General features: G+C 46.1%; 1 protein-coding gene across 1 annotated transcript in view; it reads right to left on the reverse strand.

The window, feature by feature from the left end:
* Window positions 1–20,731, reverse strand: part of RYR3 (ryanodine receptor 3) — a 249,302-nt gene that overhangs the window by 147,995 nt on the left and 80,576 nt on the right. Inside the window, exons 11-17 of the mRNA XM_054400698.1 lie at window positions 14,230–14,403; window positions 8,601–8,722; window positions 6,768–6,936; window positions 4,775–4,910; window positions 3,353–3,448; window positions 1,973–2,091; window positions 597–730 (exon numbers count right to left, since the gene is read on the reverse strand). Of these exons, the coding sequence (XP_054256673.1) occupies window positions 597–730; window positions 1,973–2,091; window positions 3,353–3,448; window positions 4,775–4,910; window positions 6,768–6,936; window positions 8,601–8,722; window positions 14,230–14,403 (950 nt within the window). The remainder of the gene's footprint in view (window positions 1–596; window positions 731–1,972; window positions 2,092–3,352; window positions 3,449–4,774; window positions 4,911–6,767; window positions 6,937–8,600; window positions 8,723–14,229; window positions 14,404–20,731) is intronic.

Genomic DNA, 20,731 nt, shown 5'->3' on the forward strand with positions numbered 1-20,731 from the left:
AACGCCAACATGTGAATCCCATTGCTGTAACTCACTTTGCAAACACACTGAAAGCAGAGGCTGGCATTTTGCTTTTTCATAAAAACCCAACCCATTTTATGACTTTAAACAGCTGCTCTAGAATCAGGTGTAGGATCCATGCTTTGAAAAACTAAGAGTCACAAGAGGAATAACAGGACAACATCCTAATATCAATGACACAAGAGTGAAGCTGCCAGGCAACCAAATTCCCCTTGGAACACCCAAATGCTTCACAGTATTTACATATTCTGTAAGGATGATTAGGTAAAGCCAAGCTTTGCTTTGAATGAGAAACCACCAACTTCTCTCTCCCCACTGCAGAACAGATTTTACTATCAATTAGTGATTTCTCTTGGAGCACAGCTCCCTTATTGATAGCAAAACCTGTTTATTTCAGAAGATAAACCATAAATACTTTAATCCTTCAATGCTTTACTACATAATCAATTCCTAAGGTGTGTCTCTCAATACTGAAAGCTGTGGGACACCTCTTAGGTTATGGTATTCTCACTCAGTAATTAAAGACATGTAGGTTCCATGCTTTTCTGCTGTCCCAATAAAACACGTCCCTGTACCTTGTCACATCATTGATCAAACGTGTCTGCAGGAGTAAGTCTCTTCTAGGCAGCAGATTGTCACAGATCAAATTTTGATTGGCACGAACTGCAACTCCATTACAGACACAGAGAGAGCAAAGCACATCCAGAACCTTAAAAAAAAATTGATCAGAAGAAAACCAGGTAAGGGGAGCTGCATACAGTGTTGTTATTCACTTGGTAGTTTAATTTGTATTCAGAACAGACCTAAAGGAATGTACCTCACAGTATCATTATTGTTTGCTAAATACTGTTCAAATATAGGTCCAGAAGAGGGCCACAAAGATGATCCATGGGTGGAAGATCTCTGCTATGAGGACAGGCAGAGGGAGCTGGGGGTGTTCAGCCTGGAGAAGAGAAGACTCCAGGGGGACCTCAGAGCTGCCTGCCGATAGCTGAAGGGATCCTGCAGGAAGGCTGCAGAAGGACTTCTCATCAGGGTGTCTAGAGACAGGCCAAGGGGGAATGGGTTGAAGCTGAGGCAGAGCAGGGTTAGAGTGGAGCTGAGGAAGAAGTTCTTCAGTAGGAGGGTGCTGAGACTCTGGCACAGGCTGCCCAGGGAGGCTGTGGCTGCCTCCTCCCTGGGGGTGTTGAAGGCCAGGCTGGATGAGACCTTGAGCAGCTGAGTCTAGTTGAGAGGTGTCCCTGGGCATGGTGGGGAGGTTGGAGCAGATGAACTCTGAGGTCCCTTCCAACCTTAGTCATCCTAGGTTCTATGATATGGACCAAGCACAGGCTATTTGAAACTGGGAAGCAGTTACAGATGACACAGTTTTTAAATCCCAGCAAAGCAATTTTGCAGATGGACTTCAAGGGTATTTTATTCATTGAGAGGCACTAGAATGATGATTTGCATCTAGATGAAGATGGTCAGAGGGCTGGAGTACCTGCCCTGTGGAAACAGGCTGTGAAGTTGAGCTGTTCATCCTGGAGAGGAGAAGGCTCCAGGGAGACCTTAGAGCAGCCTTTCAGTACCTGAAGGGGACCTACAAGAAAGCTGGAAAGGGACTTTTTACAAGAACTGGGAATGAATTGAAGCTTGAGGAGGGCAGATTTAGACTGCAGATTAGGAAGAAATTCTTTGCAGTGAGGGTGGTGAGACACTGGCACAGGTTGCCCAGGGAGGTCCTGGATGCCCCCTCCCTGGAGGGGCCAGGTTGGCCAGGTTGGATGAGGCCTTGAGCAACCTGGGCTCATGGATTGTGTCCCTGCCCATGACAAGGGGTTTGGAACTGGATGATCTGTAAGGTCCCTTCCACCCTAAACCACTGTATGGATGCATGAGCCTAGACATCTCTCTGGGTTTGAACAGCTCAGTGAAAGGTGCTGCCTGCAGCCTGGTTCACCACCCATACCTTGTAGTTGCGCCCATGCTTGTCCAGGAGGGAGATGATGGACTTGATGTGCTCCTCAGCTATCATATTTAAAGCTTCAGGGCTTTCAATCAAGATGCAGTGCAACACTTCCAAAATACCTGCATGAAGGCCATGGAAATCATCTTGTTATTAAATCACCTGTGCAAGTAACACAATCTCAAAGCTCAGTAAATAACCAAGCAGCTTTTCTCCAGCCTGAAAAGAGAATGCAAGCACTTAAAAAGTAGTGATATGAGTATGATGTGTTGGGTACAAACACATTATGAAGCTGCTCATTTTGGGTTTCTTTTGAAAATAACCAGAATTTTACAACTACTTGAGTGAAATGTAAGTTTAGCTCCTCCATTTCAATGACAGGCTTCAATAGGGAGCATTGTACAATATTTAAATACTTTTTCTCATAGCTGAAAACCCTTCTCTCTCTACAGAAATATCTGATTTCTACATGTGCCCATGAGCAGCTCTGCTTTTATTTGATAGCAATGGTCTTGATGGGTGACCCAATTCATTAGCTTACTGAAGTCATGCTCAGCACTGACTGAATGTGGTACTGCACACACCAAATGTAAGGCAATAAAACATGCTGCAAGAACACTGCTGCTGAAATGGAACACTTAGGTCACTTTAAAACATGCAGCATATCTGTGTGCACTTGCAGCCCAGAGAGCCAAGCAGAGCCTGGGCTGCAGCAAGAGAAGTGTGGCCAGCAGGGCCAGGGAGGGGATTCTCCCCCTCTGCTCCACTCTGCTGAGACCACACCTGGAGCACTGTGTCCAGTTCTGGAGCCTCTGTTCCAGGAAGGATCTGGAGGTGCTGGAAGGTGTCCAGAGAACGGCCAGGAGGATGAGCAGAGGGCTGGAGCACCTCTGCTCTGGACAGAAACTGAGAGAGTTGGGGTTGTGCAGTCTGGAGAGAAGGCTCTGAGGAGACCTTCCAGTCCAGCTGGGGAGGGACTTTTTAGGCTGTCAGGGAGTGATAGGAGTGGGGGGAATGGAGCAAAACTAGAAAAGGGGAGATTCAGATTGGATGTTAGGAAGAAATTCTTCCCCATGAGGGTGGTGAGAGCCTGGCACAGGTTGCCCAGGGAGGTGGTGGAAGCCTCATCCCTGGAGGTTTTTGCAGCCAGGCTGGATGTGGCTGTGAGCAACCTGCTGTAGTGTGAGGTGTCCCTGCCCATGGCAGGGGGGTTGGAACTGGATGCTCCTTGAGGTCCCTTCCAGCCCTGACAATTCTGTGATTCTGCAGTGCATACTGATTTCAATGAAACCTGCCAGTTCTAAACTGTCTTACATTACGAATGTCAGAGCAGTTCTGTATGGCATAGTGACAGTTATTTTACACTGGTAAAATGAGTCCTACCTGAGGAAGATTCTACTCTGTCCAATTTACTTATTAGCCAATCGAGGTTGCTGGAAAACTGAGTGCAATTGTTTCTGTTGCCATGAATGAGAGCAGCTGGAAAAAACCCACAAGATATCATTTTATAAGAGGAGATTTTCCTTTTCAACTCAATGATAACCATATATACTTTTTAACATCACTTTATAACAACTTCAGAAGATAATAAGCAGCCAAATCCTAAATCCAGGTGTTAAAGTAATAAAGAGCTGAGATATGCATTAATTGGACTGACAGCAACTGACAGCATTTCTAGAGCATGCAGATTTTGAAGCTGAGAGAGGTCTAGTGGATAAACAAGAATTGCAGCAAAAATGTTTTGTTTGTGTCCACCAGGGGAGGGAGGTTCTGCAGAGGGACTTGGGTAGATTGGATCCATGGCCAACTTTTCCAGGAGGAGCTTCAACCAGGCCAAGTGCCAGGTCCTGCACTTGGGGCACAACAACCCCAAGCAATGCTGCAGGCTTGGGACAGTGTGGCTGGAAAGCTGCTGGCAGAAAGGGACCTGGGGGTGCTGATGGCCAAGCAGCTGAAGAGGAGCCAGCAGTGTGCCCAGGTGGCCAAGAAAGCCAAAGGCATCCTGGCTGGGATCAGCAATGCTGTGTCCAGCAGGAGCAGGGAGGGGATTGTCCCCTGGGACTCAGCTCTGGGGAGGCCACACCTGGAGTGTTGTGTCCAGTTTGGGGCACCTCAGTCCAAGAGAGATGTGGAGGTGCTGGAGCCAGGGCAGAGGAGGGCAAGGAAGCTGGGAAGGGCCTGAAGAAGAAATCTGATGAAGAGCAACTGAAGGAGCTGGGGATGGTTAGTGTGAAACAGAGGAGGCTGAGGGGAGACCTCATTGCTCTCTGCAACTACCTGAAAGGAGGTTGTGGAGAGGCTGCTGCTGGTCTCTTCTCACAGGTCATTAGTGACAGAACAAGAGGGAATGGCCTCAAGCTGTGACTGGATAGGTTTAGACTGGACAGTAGGAAATATTTTTCCAGGGAAAAAGTGGTCAGGGATTGGAATGTGCTGCTCAGGGAGGTGGTGGAGTCCCCAGCCCTGGCTGTGTTTCAGGGTGGTTTGGCTGTGGTGCTTGGGGCTATGGTTTAGGGGTGAGCCTTGTAGAGCAGGGTTGTGGGTTGGACTTGGTGAGCCTGAGGGTCTCTTCCAACCTGAATACTTCTGTGATTCTGTGATTTTATTAGTTAAATTTATCAAGAGGGTGAAACATTCCTTTTTCTATTACCTCCTACCACCAAGTGGGAAGATCCTGTGCAGGAGTTGAAGATCAAGTGACAGACTGAAAAACACCAGGTATTCTTTGGTGGTGAAAGAGCAGGTAGAACAGAAAGAATACATATTATGGAGTTTTTTACATTAGTGGACTACTGAAGAACTTACCTAAGAGTTTGTAAAGGAGATTCAAAATTTCTTTCCATGCTGTCCCATGTTCTTCTCTTGTGAGTGCTGCAAAGTGAGCTGTGCTGTTGTAGTCGTTGAAGCGATCGATGCAATTCAAAACCAGGGCCAGCATTCCCTAAAGGTGCACAGCGGGGAGGAAAGCAAACTCTGAAGTAAAAAGTATTTGTTGTCCTTTCTGAAGATCTTGTCCCATATACATTTAAAAGTAGTATCACCTTAGATTAAAAAAAAACCCAACAAACTCTTATTCTGCTTACAGGAAGGTGAGGTTGATCTCTTCTACCTAGTCACAGGTGATAGGATGAGAGGAAATGGCCTGAAATTGTGATTAGGAAAAAGTTCTTTGCTTCAAGAGTGGTCAGGGATTGGCACAGGCTGCCCAGGGAGGTGCTGGAGTCCCCATCCCTGGAGGTGTTCCAGAAACATGTGGCCATGGCACATGGGGCCATGGTGGTGTGGGGCTGATGGCTGCACTCCATGATCCTAGAAGGCTTTTTCAGCCCAAACAATTCTATGATTCTAAGACTTGAGTGTGGATTTTTCAACATCCATTTTACAGAATGATTCTATGCTGCTCCTTATCTACCTAAGCATTACACAAAGGAATAATCAAAGCTGAAAAGACTTTTATAATTGTTGTGAACAGACTCTTTTACATAAAATCTTCCTCCTTTCTACACAAAGGACTTGTTGATTAGAAAAGGTGGAAATTTTACTATGCAATAAAGATCTGTTAAACAAAGAAGGTCAAATACGGTGGTAGTTATGACTTGTTTGATTGGAGACTAAATGGTTCTCCTCCCTCTCTGCTCTGCCCTGGTGAAGCCACACCTGGAATACTGCATCCAGTTGTGGCCTGCCCAGTTCAGGAGGGACAGGGATCTGCTGGAGAGAGGCCAAGGGAGGGCTCCAAGGATGCTGAAGGGACTGGAGCAGTGCCTGGGGAGGAGAGGCTGAGAGCCCTGGGGCTGGTTAGTGTGGAGAGGAGAAGGCTGAGAGGGATCTGATCAATGTCTATCAATAGCTGAGGGCTGGGGGTCAGGAAGGAAGGGACAGGGACAGGCTCTGCTCAGTTGTGCCCTGGGATAGGACAAGAGGCAGTGGAGAGAAACTCCAGCACAGGAGGTTCCACCTCAACATGAGGAGGAACTTCTTGACTGGGAGGGTGCCAGAGCACTGGAACAGGCTGCCCAGAGAGGTTGTGGAGTCTCCTTCTCTGGAGCCTTTCCAGCCCCATCTGGATGTGTTCCTGTGTGACCTGTGCTGGATTCCCTGGTCCTGCTCTGGCAGGGGGGTTGAACTGGAAGATCTCTGGAGGTCCCTTCCAACTCCTAACATCCTCTGATCCTGTACAAGCCTGCAAGCAATCCAGACATGTTTGAAAACACTGTACAACATATTTTCTATTTAGAGAGAAGTGTAATTATTCCATTTTTCATAGAGGTGGAATTCTACAATTATACAATACATATCCTTGTCTAAAAATAGCATTCTTCCAGTTTCTAGAGGGAAAACATTCCTGTTTCACACCCTGGTGGACAGCAAAGCCATCCAGAATTACATCTATCATAGATCAAAGTCATCTCTCATGGATCCAAGTCTTAGAATTCATTCAGGGTACTCAAAATGTATAACTTTGTAGAGAGAAAAAGAACTTTTTTGTCAAAATGGTTGCTTTTTAGTATCACATCTGTTTAAAGGTGCTTAGAAATGTTAAGACCACACTTTGTGAACTTTGTGATAGCTTTTGGCCTGTGACTAGTGTGGAAGTGAAAAATACATACCAGCATTACAGACTATTGCTTTTATATATATGTGTGTGTGTGTGTGTGTGTGTGTGTATCAGCTACACAACTTCACATTATAAACCACATGCATGCATCTGGATGACAGTGTTCAGGTTGTTCCCACTGGTTGTGACCCAGCACAGCTATAATTCAAATCATGGAACAATTCTTCTCTCTCTCTGTACCTCTTCTTTGAACAAGTTCTGTCTGTTTTTGAGTGACCGAAGCTTGCTTTGCTTATCTTCGTGTTCCAGGTCTTCTTTGGGAAGCTGGAAGTAAGTAATCAGATCTTCCAGAGTCTGAGCCATCTCCTCAACAGGCAGGGCAGTGGGGGACAGTGTCCTGTTGTTTCCACTGTGGAAAAGAACAGGGAGAAAGGCTGGCAGCGTTATTCATTTTCCCACCGCAACTTGCAGTCAGATGCAGCAGCCTAGTTTGTGTTGGTACATAAAGCTAAGTCTCTTATACACAGGAGAAAAGTAGATGAGCAACAGCTGATCTGAACTGAAAATCATTCCAGTGTCCAGCACCCAGAGCTTCCTCAGCTGGAATCACTGTTTCCCTTTCTGCACTGAGGTAATGATTTAAAGAGAAAATGATTTAAAAGACAATAATAAAAAATAACTGAAACAAGTCACAGATCCAATGGAATTCAGCAGGCAGGTGGAACAGAGATGAGAATCATGGAATGGTCTGGGTTGGAAGGGACCTCCAAAGCTCATCCAGTCCAACCCCCTGCAGTCAGCAGGGACATCCTCCACTAGATCAGGTTGCTCAGAGTCCTGTTGAAACTCACCTTGAGTATCTCCAGGGAAGGAGCCTCAACCACCTCCCTGGGCAACCTGTTGCAGTGTTCCACCACCCTCATGGTATACCAAAGTCCCTTCTTACAGTAACTGACTTTGTTTAGATACTTTTAATCCTATGGAAGATAGAAGTGCAATGTGCACATGGCCTAAACCAGCAGCAGTTTTTGAGGCTCCACACCCCAAGTTTTCTATACAAAGAACACAGAAATAACAGGGAACCCTAACTACTAATTAGGTCCTCTGCAGGTACTTTATTTAGGAAATAAAGAAGGGTGGAATTTCAAAAACATAAAGCATGTCAAGGACAATCCTCAGTGCAGTGATATCCCTTTCCTATCCCAGCATTGCTCAGTCTTCAGTGACAACCCAATTTATCAGGGACTGACTCACTATTATAAATAGTATAATCTAGGGGGAACTGACTGCTGGCAGAGGTGGCTCTGTTTTTATATCCTCAGAACAAGAAATAGAAAGTAGTTTAGAGTCCCTCATGATACCTAAGTAGTAATGTTTTAACTGCAGTGTCATATGGTGGGCTCTCTGGAAGCAAATTCTTAATTATAAACTCTTTCCTCTTCCTTTTTCCCCCCTACTGGGCAGTAACACAAGGATGACCACATGATCTTCAGTAGTGAAACCTGTGCCAAGCACCATGAAAAGCAATTTCTTTGGTACTCCATGCACTCTTACCAGTTCCATTGTGTATTCTTACATATCACACAATCACAGAATGTTAGAGGTTGAAAAGGACCTCCAGAGATCATCCAGCCCAAGCCCCTTGCCAGAGCAGGATCACAGAATCTAGTGCAGGTCACACAGGAACACATCCAGATGGGTTTTGAAAGAAGGAGACTCCACAACCTCTCTGGGCAGCCTCTTCCAGTGCTCGGTGACCCTCACAATGAAGAAGTTCCTCCTCATGTTGAGGTGGAACCTCCTGTGTTGGAGTTTCTATCCATTGCTTCTTGTCCTATCCCCTGTCCCCTCCCTCTTGACTCCCAGCCCTCAGCTATTGATAGGCATTGATCAGATCCCCTCTCAGTCTTCTCATCAAAATTACAACCTCAAGTCAGTACAAATAGATTGCTACTAAAGCTTCTAAATACTTGAAAGCGAGAAATAAAGATTCTGTCAGAGAAACTGTTATCATTTCAGCATACTCTCAACCCCCAAGCACCCCAAATGCAGCTGCAGGATGGTGACAGCTACCTGATGAACTGGCTGAACAAGCTCGTGGTGTTGCGAATGATTCGAGCGGCCTGGGATTCCTCATGCTGACACCTCTGTAAGGTTAGACCATCGTCCATGTGGCCTTCCTTGTGTAATATAACCTGTGGAAAAGCAGCAGCCATCAGAAGAGTTGCCAAAAAAAACCCACAAACCAAAAAAGCCTCGGTGCTTCTAAGTGTTTGGTAACGTACTTCAACACTGCACTCAAAGCAGCAATTGTCTGTATGCAGAGATGCTCCTCGTTAGGCACTTTATTGGAACACTGGCTTATTAATCAATTACGAAAGTGGGAGCCTCACATAGAAGTGATTCAGAGAAGACATTCTGATGCACCTTTCTTCTCCCACAACTGATTAAGCACAGATGCTTAGCAAGTATTTTCAAACTGGAACCCAACTGTCATTCTTCCTGTACCCTGGCTGTCAAGGAAAGAGATTCTTCACCATCCTCAGCACCACTCACTAAAGGATTCATGCATGACAAGACAACTGACAAGAAAGTCAAGCTGGAGTGACAAACATCCTAAAAATTACATTTATGAGATTCTTATGTCTCATTTCACAAATTATGCTGAAGTACTGTCAGAACCAGATGTGAGCATCATAAGGACTCTAAGCAATCACAGGGATCCTTTGGGAGGGTTTAGTATTTTTCCCTGTAAAATAAATATCCAATTTCACAACTTGGTCAGCAAAAGTTTTAGCTATCACAACAAGTCTTGGTCATATGGACGCTTTAAAATACTGCAGCACACTTGTAAGAATTAGATGTGGGCTATCCTGCCTTCTACTCTGCCCTGCTGAGACCACACCTGCAATCCTGTGTCCAGTCTGGGGCTCCCCAGCTCAGGAGAGACAGAGACCTGCTGGAGAGAGTCCAAGGGAGAGCCAGGAGGATGCTTAGGGGACTTGAGCATCTGCCCTGGGAAGAGAGACTGAGAGCCCTGGGGCTGTTTAGTCTGGAGAAGAGAAGGCTGTGAGGGGATCTGATCAATGTCTATCAATAGCTGAGGGGTGGGTGCCAATATGAAGGTGCCAGCTCTGTTTGGCAGTGCCCAGTGATAGGACAAGGAACAACAGGTACAGGCTAGAACACAGAAGGCTCCACCTCAACACAAGGACACTTCTGTATGGTGAGGGTGCCAGAGCCCTGGAGCAGGCTGCCCAGAGAGGTTGTGGAGTCTCCTTCTCTGGAGACTTTCCAAACCCACCTGGATGTGTCCCTGTGTGACCTGCCCTGGGTGCTCCTGCTCTGGCAGGGGGGTTGGACTGGATGATCTCAGGAAGTCCCTTTCAACCCCTAGCACTCTGTGATTGTCCAAGATGTAACCTATTGAATTCCCCACTGAAAAATCTGCTTTAGCTCTGAGATAGTAAAAATTTGCTGCCCAACTTCGCAGCTAGCTGAGTAATTCTCAAGGCACCAAATCGTTACACCAAAGAAACTGACAATGTTATCCAAGTTGTTAGTGCCACAAAAGGGAAGGTTATTTACCCACAGTGTGTGGTACATACTGGCTACAGGCATAACAAAGCACTGGGAAGAACTGGTTCACTCTGCTTGGCAGGATCCCAAGTACAGACATGCCCTGTGCCTTCCAACACACTAACACAACCCTCTGAGTTTATCTGGACCCCAGAATCCATGGAAATGTGACAGACACCTGGCAGATATTTTTGAATGAGTATCACAGTGCATTAGAGGTTGGAAGTGACCTCCAGAGATCATCCAGTCCAAGCCCCATGCCAGAGCAGCATCACCCAGGGGAGTCTGCACAGGAATGCATCCAGGTGGGGTCGGAAAGTCTCCAGAGAAGGAGACTCCACAACCTCTCTGGGCAGCCTGCTCCAGGGCTCTGGCACCCTCACTGTAAGGAAATTTCTCCTCATGTTGAGATGAAATCTTCTATGTTCAAGTTTGTATCAATTGTTCCTTGGCTTATTCCTGTGCACCACCAAAGAGAGCCTGGCCCCCTCCACTTGACCCCCACCCCTCAGCTATTGATAGACATTGATCAGATCCTCTCTCAGCCTTCTCTTCTCCAGACTAAACAGCCCCAGGGCTCTCAGACTCTCTTCCCAGGGCAGATGCTCAAGTCCCCTAAGCATCCTCCTGGCTCTCCCTTGGACTCTCTCCAGCAGGTCTCTGTCTCTCCTGAGCTGGGGAGCCCCAAACTGGACACAGGATTGCAGCTGTGGTCTCAGCAGGGCAGAGTAGATGGGCAGAAGAACTTCCTTAACCTTGCTTGCCACACTTTTCTTGATGCACCCCAGGATCCCAGGGACTCTCTTGGCACAGGGGCACATTGCTGTCCCATGCAGAACTTGCTGCCCACCAGGACTCCAAGTAATAGTATCTTAAAGGAGATTATCCAAGTAATATTATCTTAAAGGAGATTGGCTTACACATTGATCATCCTTCCTCTTTATTCAAGTATTTCTTTATAGAGATTCACACCACAAGTGACTTTGTTAGCTGAAATGTCAGCTGTTTCCATAGAGAAGGGTCCTCAGTCTCGTAACTGAACAATAAGAACCTGCTTGCTGCAGAGGGGGTTGGACTAGATGACCTTCAGAGGTCCCTTCCAACCCAGACCATTCTATGATCCTTCTCATCACAAAGCTGGTAAGAAAAGTTTTCAGGTCAGGCAGTGTCTCCTCAGGCCACTTGCATGCAGCTTCAGGTTCTGGAACTACAGGAATGGTACAAGACTGAAAACATTTGCCTGATAGAGCACCAAAGCTGCCCCCTGGCCAAGTAATTGCACCTTCCCCAGCATGCAGCAGGTGTGCACTCTTCTCCCTGTGTATGTAGTAGACCAGGGAAGAAGTCTTTTAGAAGGAGTAATCCTCCCTATTTCTTTGGCCAAAGAAAACTCACCCCAGAACCTCAACTGCATCATCCACACTGCTAGGGAAGTGCTGTTTAAAATTCCAGTCAGTAGACCATGGCCAGAAGCACTCAGTACTGCCCACTCCCATTCCTCCAATAAATCTCTTCTGATTACAGAGGAGCATTTGACACTGCCTTGCCTGTTGAGGTGCAGCAGGGCATTGGTACTGATCAACAGCCTGATCTGTGTCCAGGATATGAATCCAAAACATGCAGTGTGTTCCTGTGTTCTCTGAGCCCTACCCTTCTGCAGCTCTGCAGGACCTCACAGCTTGCAGAGAAGGAAACTCTCCAACTGAAGAGGTAAGCATCCCTTGCTGACGTGGGATGGGGAGGAGCATTTGATGGAATACTGCTGATGCATCATCACTCCCTGGCAAAGTCCTGGCCCCTTGGGTACCAAGCTGTCAGAGACAGACACACAACAGATTCCAACTCTGGCAGAACTGATGAAACAAAAGCCAGAACTTCTTACCTATTGGTGTCTTGCAAAGGCAGCATGCTAACTAGCCACATGAAACACCACCAAAGCCAACCAAGTCACATTTCTACTTGACATCTGAGCCTTTTAAAGCAGAAACATTCTCCCTGCTACAGACCTGCAGCAGCTGTCAGCTGGTACTGGCTGGGTTACAGGGACAAAAGCCAAAACAAAGCAACCTTTGCTCTCCATCTCCCTAGGGCTATTGAGGCACAGTAAAAAGTGAGGGTGTAGGATGCACACAGAGTAATGACTTCACTTTCACTGTAGGCAGATTAATTAGGTATGAAATTTAATGGGGTGTAGATATCTTAACTTGCTTACAAAATCATAGTCTAGTTCAATAGTTTGCATAGGATAGAAAACTGCCTTGTGGCTCCACAGGAATATCAATTACACAAAGCATGGCTTTGAGCTTTTCTTGGGTTTGAAGGCACTTAATAGGAGAGAATACTCCAGGTGTGAGGACAACAAAAGATTTGGAGTCTTTGAACATGAATGAAGCAGTTTGAAAGAAGAATAGAAGTGACAGGCAATCATGGAGCTTCTTTTCAGTCCCTTGCTGCTGAGTAGAAAACTGGGGGGAAAATACCCCACAACTAAACTTCACAGGAAGCTATTGCAAATTGTTCCATTGAGTACAGAGGCAGAATCTAGATGTGGCTGTTTCAAGAAGCAAAACTGGACCATCTGAAGAAACAGAACTCCATAGCCAGCACTGGCCTGGCAAAGGAAGAGGCCATCACTGTGTGACTGCAGTTCTCTTCAAGAAGACATCGAATGAGTGGCAGACAAAGAAGAATTTCTCTGAGCAGCCAAGTTGCTGGGAAGAAGTGAGGGGGCTGGGCACTCACTGCCAGTTTATGACCATGTGTGCTGCACAAACAAATGAGGTGTGCTGAGGACCTCATTCTTTGTTGTGTCATGGTGCTTGTGTTTGCTTATCCTCTTGTGAACATGCATACATACAAGGACAGAAGAACTGAACCTTCTGCTCACTAATGGACTCAGCTCACTTCATCATTTCCTAACAAGAGGTTCAAGATGCAAAAATCTGTTAAACCAGAATCACAGAAACATTCAGGTTGGAAAAGACCCTCAGTCCAACCAAGTCCAACCCACAACCCTACTCTACAAGGCTCACCCCTAAACTAGAGCCCCAAGCACCACATCCAAACCACCTTGAAACACAGCCAGGCTTGGGGACTTAACCACTTCCCTGGGCAGCACATTCCAATGCCTAACCACTTTTTCCCTGAAAAAATGTTTCCTACTGTCCAGTCTAAACCTACCCAGTCACAGCTTGAGGCCATTCCCTCTTGTTCTATCTCTAATGACCTGTGAGAAGAGACCAGCAGCAGCCTCTCCACAACCTCCTTTCAGGTAGTTGCAGAGAGCAATGAGGTCTCTCCTCAGCCTCCTCTGTTTCACACTACCTATCTCCAGCTCCTTCAGTTGCTCTTCAACAGATTTCTTCTCCAGGCCCTTCCCAGCTTCCTTGCCCTCCTCTGCCCTGGCTCCAGCACCTCCACATCTCTCTTGGACTGAAGTGCCCCAAACTGGACACGGTTGGTAGTCATACAGTTATGCAAAGCCAGTACTAAAATCCTTAATTCTGAATGAAATGTGAACATCAGTTGAAGAGATAAGAGGTCAGATGCCGTGCACCCTGAGGTAAGGTGAGAGAAAGATCTTCTCAATGCCACACCACAAGGAATATCTTGTCTGGAGTTTGTTTGTTAATAGCTCTTAAGAAACTTGTTGTGATTCTCTGATGATTTATTAAGTAACAAATTTAATTGCCTATTTCATACAATATACTTAGTTAAAAAAAATTAACCTAAGCCACCAGTGACTCTCAAGTCACTGACACAAGTTTCTGCCCCTAAAGAGTTAAATGCAGATTGTCCCAAAAGTGATTTGACCATTCCAATCAGGAATTTCCATATTTTACTGAAAAAACAAAAATGAAGCCCAAATGAATCACCTCTTCTGGAAAGAAAAACAGCTAAATAGAGTTCCTAGTGGCAAAGGTTCTCTTCAGCTCCATAGTTCTGTTAATATCCAGCTTGGTTTTCATGCTCACAACAAGACATTCACACCATTTTCAGTCAAACAGCACAAACCAGTTCAACTCACAATTGCCACACTTGGGCAATGGTAAAAAAAAAGGAAAGGTCACAACTGTTATGCAGTCAGCATTTACAAGCATTGAAGAAAGCCTTCAGACATTACCTTTCTCTTCAAGGGCCCTAACCGTGCTGATTTAGCATCTTGTGCTTTGTAAGTCAGCCATAAGGCACTGGCCACATGTTGGACAAAACAGACTGAATCCCCATACTTGATTTCTGGGACTCCCATTCCATCCATGTCACGTTTCAGACTAGAATCCTGCTTTTCCTTCAGCTCCTACAAAGAGAAAATAAAAGCTGTAATGTAATCTCTGTACTGGAACAGGATAAAGCATTGAACTCCATGCTGAAACACATCCCAATGTTCAACAAATAGAGTCATGGAATTCTTTGGGTTGGAAGGGACTTGAAAGACCACCCAGTTCCAAGCCCTTGGTCAGGACACCTTCCACTAGCCCAGGTTGCTCAAAGCCTCATCTAACCTGGCCTTGAATACCTTCAGGGAGGGGACATCCACAACCTCCCTGGGCAACCTGTTCCAGTGTCTCACACACATTAAGGTGTACAGAATCACAGAATTGTCAGAGTTGGAAGGGACCCCAGGATCATCCAGTTCCACCCCCCTGCCATGGGCAGGGACACCTCACACTGGATCAGGTTGCCCAGAGCCACTTTTTCCTGACATCCAATCTGAATCTCCCCATTTCTAGTTTTGCTCCATTCCCCCCAGTCCCCCCTGACACCCTAAAAAGTCCCTCCCCAGCTTTCTTGTAGCTCCCTTCAGATCCTGGAAGGCCACAAGAAGGTCTCCTCAGAGCCTTCTCCTCTCCAGACTGTACAACCCCAACTCTCTCAGGCTGTCTCCAGAGCAGAGTAGCTCCAGCCCTCTGCTCATCCATGTGGCCCTTCTCTGGACACCTTCCAGCACCTCCAGATCTTTCCTGGAACAGAGGCTCCAGAACTGGACACAGAGCTCCAGGTGTGGTCTCAGCAGAGTGGAGCAGAGGGGGAGAATCCCCTCCCTGGCCCTGCTGGCCACACTTCTCTTGCTGCAGCCCAGGCTCTGCTTGGCTCTCTGGACTGCAAGTGCTCACTGCTGGCTCCTGTTGAGCTTCTCCTCCCCCAGCACCCCCAAGGCCTTTTCTTCAGGGCTGCTCTCCAGCCAGTCCCTGCCCAGCCTGTATCAGTGCCTGGGTGCACCCTGAGCCAGCTGCAGGACCTTGTACATAAATTTAATTTCACATCATTCCTCGTTCTCTCCAATTAATTAGTCATTAATTAGTCAGATCCTAATGAAAGAATAATTCCAAACTGAACCATCATTTTCCCTGAAGCAAGAATAAACTAAGGTCCATTAGCAGGTAAAGATCTACAAAACCAAATCTTTAAATATTTAACCTAACCACTGATTGAGTTAGTGAGGTAACTGAAGTTTCAGCTTAAATCTGAAAAAGAAAAAAATGAGCAGAAAATTCTTTTGAAATGTAGTTAGAATATTTATGTGCTCCTAGATAGAACATAGAGATAAAACCTCACTTGGAATGATGCCTTTGTATTGCAACCACCAGCAAAGAAGAAAATATTCTTTTAAATAACTATATTTTGGATCTTACATGTATTTTACTTTTGCATTTCTCCAATCCTGCCTTCAGTTCTGGTATCCCCAGCAGGAGAAGGACACAGAGCTGCTGGAGAGAGTCCAGAGGAGGCCACAAAGATGATGCAAGGGCTGGAGCAGCTCTGCTGTGAGGACAGGCTGAGGGAGCTGGGGGTGTTCAGCCTGGCGAAGAGAAGACTCCAGGGGGACCTCAGAGCTGCCTGCCAATAGCTGAAGGGATCCTGCAGGAAGGCTGCAGAGGGACTTCTCATCAGGGTGTCCAGAGACAGGCCAAGGGGGAATGGTTTGAAGCTGAGGCAGAGCAGGGTTAGAGTGGAGCTGAGGAAGAAGTTCTTCAGTAGGAGGGTGGTGAGACTCTGGCACAGGCTGCCCAGGGAGGCTGTGGCTGCCTCCTGCCTGGGGGTGTTGAAGGCCAGGCTGGATGAGGCCTTGAGCAGCTGAGTCTAGCTGAGAGGTGTCCCTGGGCATGGTGGGGAGGTTGGAGCAGATGAGCTCTGAGGTCCCTTCCAGCCTAACCCATCCTAGGATTTTCATTTACTGTAATTGTAACTCTGCTAATCTTCCATTCCCATGGAGTTTAGCTGTCCATCTCAACACCAACTTCAGCTCTAACAGACAGCTTTATAATGCCAAGATAAAGCAGAATGAAATTACAAAATGTACCTTGGGAACACCATTACAATATGCAGACCATGTGGAAATCATCTCAAATCATATTTATGTGGGCTACAACACCACAGACAGACAAAGATGATCTCTTTCAGTACACATTTATGCTGAAGCCATTAAATGCAAAATAAAGTAAATCCACGAAGCCATTTACTTTCAGCAATTAATTAGCTGGCTTGCAAAGCACCCTGAAGAATGAAACATCTTTTCAACTGTTACATCTGCATTGAGGATCAATGAAGATTTCAGTGACAGCCTGCTAACAAGTGAACCTAATTAATGTATTGGTTAAAAAAAAAGAAAGACAGACCAATACTGATCCTTTTTGACTACACTACACACAAACTGTTGATGTCTCAGATTTCAAAAATCAAGCTGTAGAATTATTGGGGATGCCTGAAGGATGTTCTCCATTTCAGAAATGCAGCATAAATTCCTCCTTGTGGTGTTTTGACCTTTGTGCTCTTGTCCAGTGTCTCCAGGATTTCAGCCAAGTCATCTGACAGCAGATGGCAAAGAGAAGCTGGATTTCCTACCAGCTGAAAAGTGTAGTCAGGAAAAGATTATTGAGAGGAGAAGGGGATTAAAAAAACCCAAAGAGAGATTTCTCATCTAGATATTTGTCCAAAACTTAGCAGCAAAGTATCCAAACACCTTCTCCTTCAAAACCCTCTTCACAATCTATTCTAAGTTTAACTCCCTCAGGTCATGAATGAATCAGAACCAAAGAAACAAATCACACCACAGGTCTGGAAGATGGCAAGGAGAAACCAACAGTTAAAGGGATAAAAAAAGGGAAAAAAAAAAAAAAGAAGGAATGAAGAAAGTAACCCGAGGGTAAAGCTGTCAAAGCTGTCACTTGCACAAGTAGGGAGTATTAGAAGAAGGGCAAGATACAGAAAATGAGAGAATTCATGGAATCATAGATTCCTGTGTGATGGAAGGAAGATAAAGCACAGCAGTGTGAACAGGAAAAATTAACCAAGCTACCTTTGCAATACTTTTCAACCTTTTTCTTGTAAAAACACAGTAGGAAAAACTTCTTCACACATTAAGGGCTTGTTTACATTCCTCTAGGTATGCTGAGATCTTCATAAATCAGCTAATCAAAACTGTATCTTTTGCTGCTGCACACCTATTGCATTAAAGCATTACCACAGGCTGCCTCAAGCTACCAAAAGATAAAAGACCTCCAAAAATAAAAGCAGAGGAGTGACACTGACCTTACCTAGCTTGCCAGTGAGCATACTGCACCCTAGCAGGCAGGAAAAACAAGAAGGTTCTGCTTTCTCCTCCCACATAAAATAAGTAGGAAAAAAATAAGAGCAATGCTGTATTTGAAATGCTGTGCTCCCTGGGAAATGGGAATGGGAAAATAGGAACTTTAAAAGAAACACTGCCACTTCCACAGACAACTGCAGGCAAAGGACTCTCTAATACCTACAGGTTCAGCCCTCCCAAAAAAAGAATTAAACTTGATCATAGAATCACTGAATGGTTTGGGTTGGAAGGGATCTTTAAAGGCCATCTAGTCAACCCCCCCTGCAGTCAACAGGGACATCTTTAACTGGATCAGGTTGCTCAGTCCTGTCCAACCTGACTAGGAATGTTTCCACGGATGGAGCTTCTAACTCCACCCTGGGCAACCTGTTCCAGCTTTTCTCCACCTTCAGTGTAAAACATTTCTTTCTTCTATCTAGCCCAAATCTTCCCTCTTGTAGTTTAAAACCATCACTCCTTGGCCTGTGGCTAAAAGACTGTCACTACCTTTCCTAAAGGCCTCCTTTAAGTACTGAAAGACTGCTGCAAGTTTCCCCCCTAAGCCTGCTCCTGAACCAGATGGGAAGGGGGCACAGGCAGGGGGGATGCTGCATATGGATGATTGCTGCTAAACCATTACAACGTCCTCAGGCTGGGGTTGGTTAGCCTGGAGAAGAGAAGGCTGAGGGGAGGCCTCATTGCTCTCTACAATTCTCTTGAAAGGAGGCTGGAGTGAGGCTGGGGTTGGTCACTTTTCCCAAGTAACCAGCAATAGGATGAGAGTTTGCTGAGAGAGTGGTGAGAGGTTGGAAGAGGCTGCCAAGGAGGTGGTGGAGTCACCATCCCTGCTGGTGTTCAAGAAGCTGTAGACATGGTTTAGTAGCCATGGCTGCTGGCTTAGGGTTGGACTCGATGATCTTGAAAGTTTTCTCCAAACTTAGTGATTCTCTGATTCTAATGCCATGTTGAGACTCTAAGACAGCTACGTGCTGGCAGTAGTACTCAAATGATCTTGACTCTTTCTGCATAAGTCATGTGTGGCTTCTGAGCGTGTCAGAACATCCCCTGCTGCAGCTCCACCAATAACTCCTTCACTGCCATCATGGAAACAAATGATGAAATCTCAAAAGCCGATTCTGGGCTACAAACATTTTGAAAGAAGTATTTTTAAACATGCTGCTCCTCTTCTTCTTCACTATGCCTGTTCTCAAAGAAATTTATAAGCAGAATCAAGGCTCCGCTTCACAGAGTGCACTGAGCCAAGTACTGTGCTGGAATGAGAACATCCCATTTCAAAACAGGATTCCATCTGCTCTGGGGAAGGCTCTGTGCTCATAAGCACTACAGAACTGTTGCCTTCCAATATAAAGGCTCAGCAGCCTCACCAGCCTGCCATGGTTTCCCAGAACCACAGAATTGTCAGGGTTGGAAGGGACCTCAGGCATCACCCAGTTCCAACCCCCCTGCCATGGGCAGGGACACCTCACACCACAGCAGGCTGCTCACAGCCACATCCAGCCTGGCTGCAAGAACCTCCAGGGATGAGACTTCCACCACCTCCCTGATCAACCTCTGCCAGTGTCTCACCACCCTCATGCTGAAGAACTTCTTCTTAAGGTCTAATCTATATTCTCCCCCCCTCTAGCTTGGATCCACTCCCCCCAGTCCTATCACTCCCTGACACCCTCAAAAGTCCCTCCCCAGCTTTCTTGTAGCCCCCTTCAGATACTGGAAGGCCACAAGAAAGTCTCCTTGGATTCTTCTCTTCTCCAGACCGAACAACCCCAACTCTCTCAGCCTGTCCTCATAGGAGAGGAGCTCCAGACCCCTGATCATCCTCACATGGGAAATGGGAATAAATTACAGCAGAAATAAATGCCCCTGCACAGCAAATCCCCAATCTACACTGCCTAGCCTGTACACTGGAGAAGAATGAAAAGGATTTGGTGAGCACCTAGCAATCTAAGGAAATTTCCTGACAGTTTTCCAGTTATTTTGAGTTGCCAAAATAAAATTTCTCTGCAGACTGCATGTAGTCACATCAATAAAGTAAATATTGTTCTTCTGAACAAGTTGAAAACTTATTTGCTTTGTTATTCTAACAAAGACCTTTAATGAAGATTTTATCTAGGATAAAGATTCTTTTTTACTGCCCTTTAGGGACCACTCAGCATTTGGAGTTACAAGGAACAGTTAACTTCTCAGCTGTGGCAATCAGCATCATGAAAGAATGTAACAACTTTTCCTCATCTTCAGTGTAAAACTCTCTCACTCTCTGGGCAAAAGTTCTTACCGTGGCCCACCTCCACCATCACTCTCCATTCTCTCTCACTAGTGCACTTTTCCTCAGCTGGAAACAGTGCTGGGAACATGCAATTAGCACCTCACTGAGGAGCAGAGTTTGAAAACATGGTTTGGAGATCGCTGACTACATTCTCCTTGCAACTCACCCATTAAACACTGCAGAAAGAACTGCAAGGGCAGAGTCCTACCCCACTGAACTGAATCCCACTCAATTAAATGATGACAGATAGTACTGCAATGAGTAACATCACAATAATCTGGGTGAGGGATGGAGTGCACCCTCAGTAAGTTTGGAGGTGACACCAAGTTGGGCAGAAGTGCTGATCTGCTCCAAGGCAGGAAGGCTTTGCAGAGGAACCTGGCCAGGCTGGAGTGTTGGGACAAGCTCACTTGCATGAGGTTTAACAAGGCCAAGTTCTGGGTCCTGCACTTGGGTCACAACCATCCCATGCAACACTACCGGGCTTGGGGGAGAGTGGCTGGAAAGTTGTCCTGCAGAAAAAGGACCTGGGGGTGCTGGCTGACAGCTGGCTGGACATGAACCAGCAATGTGCCCAGGTGACCAAGAAAACCAAGAGCATCCTGGCCTGGATGAGCAATGGTGTGGCCAGCAACAGCAGGGGAGAGATTGTGCCCCTGTACTTGACACTGGTGAGGCTGCACCTTCAACACCGTGTTCAGTTTGGGGCCCCTCACCACAAGAAGAACATTTTGTTGTTGGAATGTGTCCAGAAGGGCAACAGAGCTGGTGAAA

Source organism: Indicator indicator, chromosome 4, assembly GCF_027791375.1.
Source record: "Indicator indicator isolate 239-I01 chromosome 4, UM_Iind_1.1, whole genome shotgun sequence".
Lineage (NCBI taxonomy): Eukaryota > Metazoa > Chordata > Aves > Piciformes > Indicatoridae > Indicator > Indicator indicator.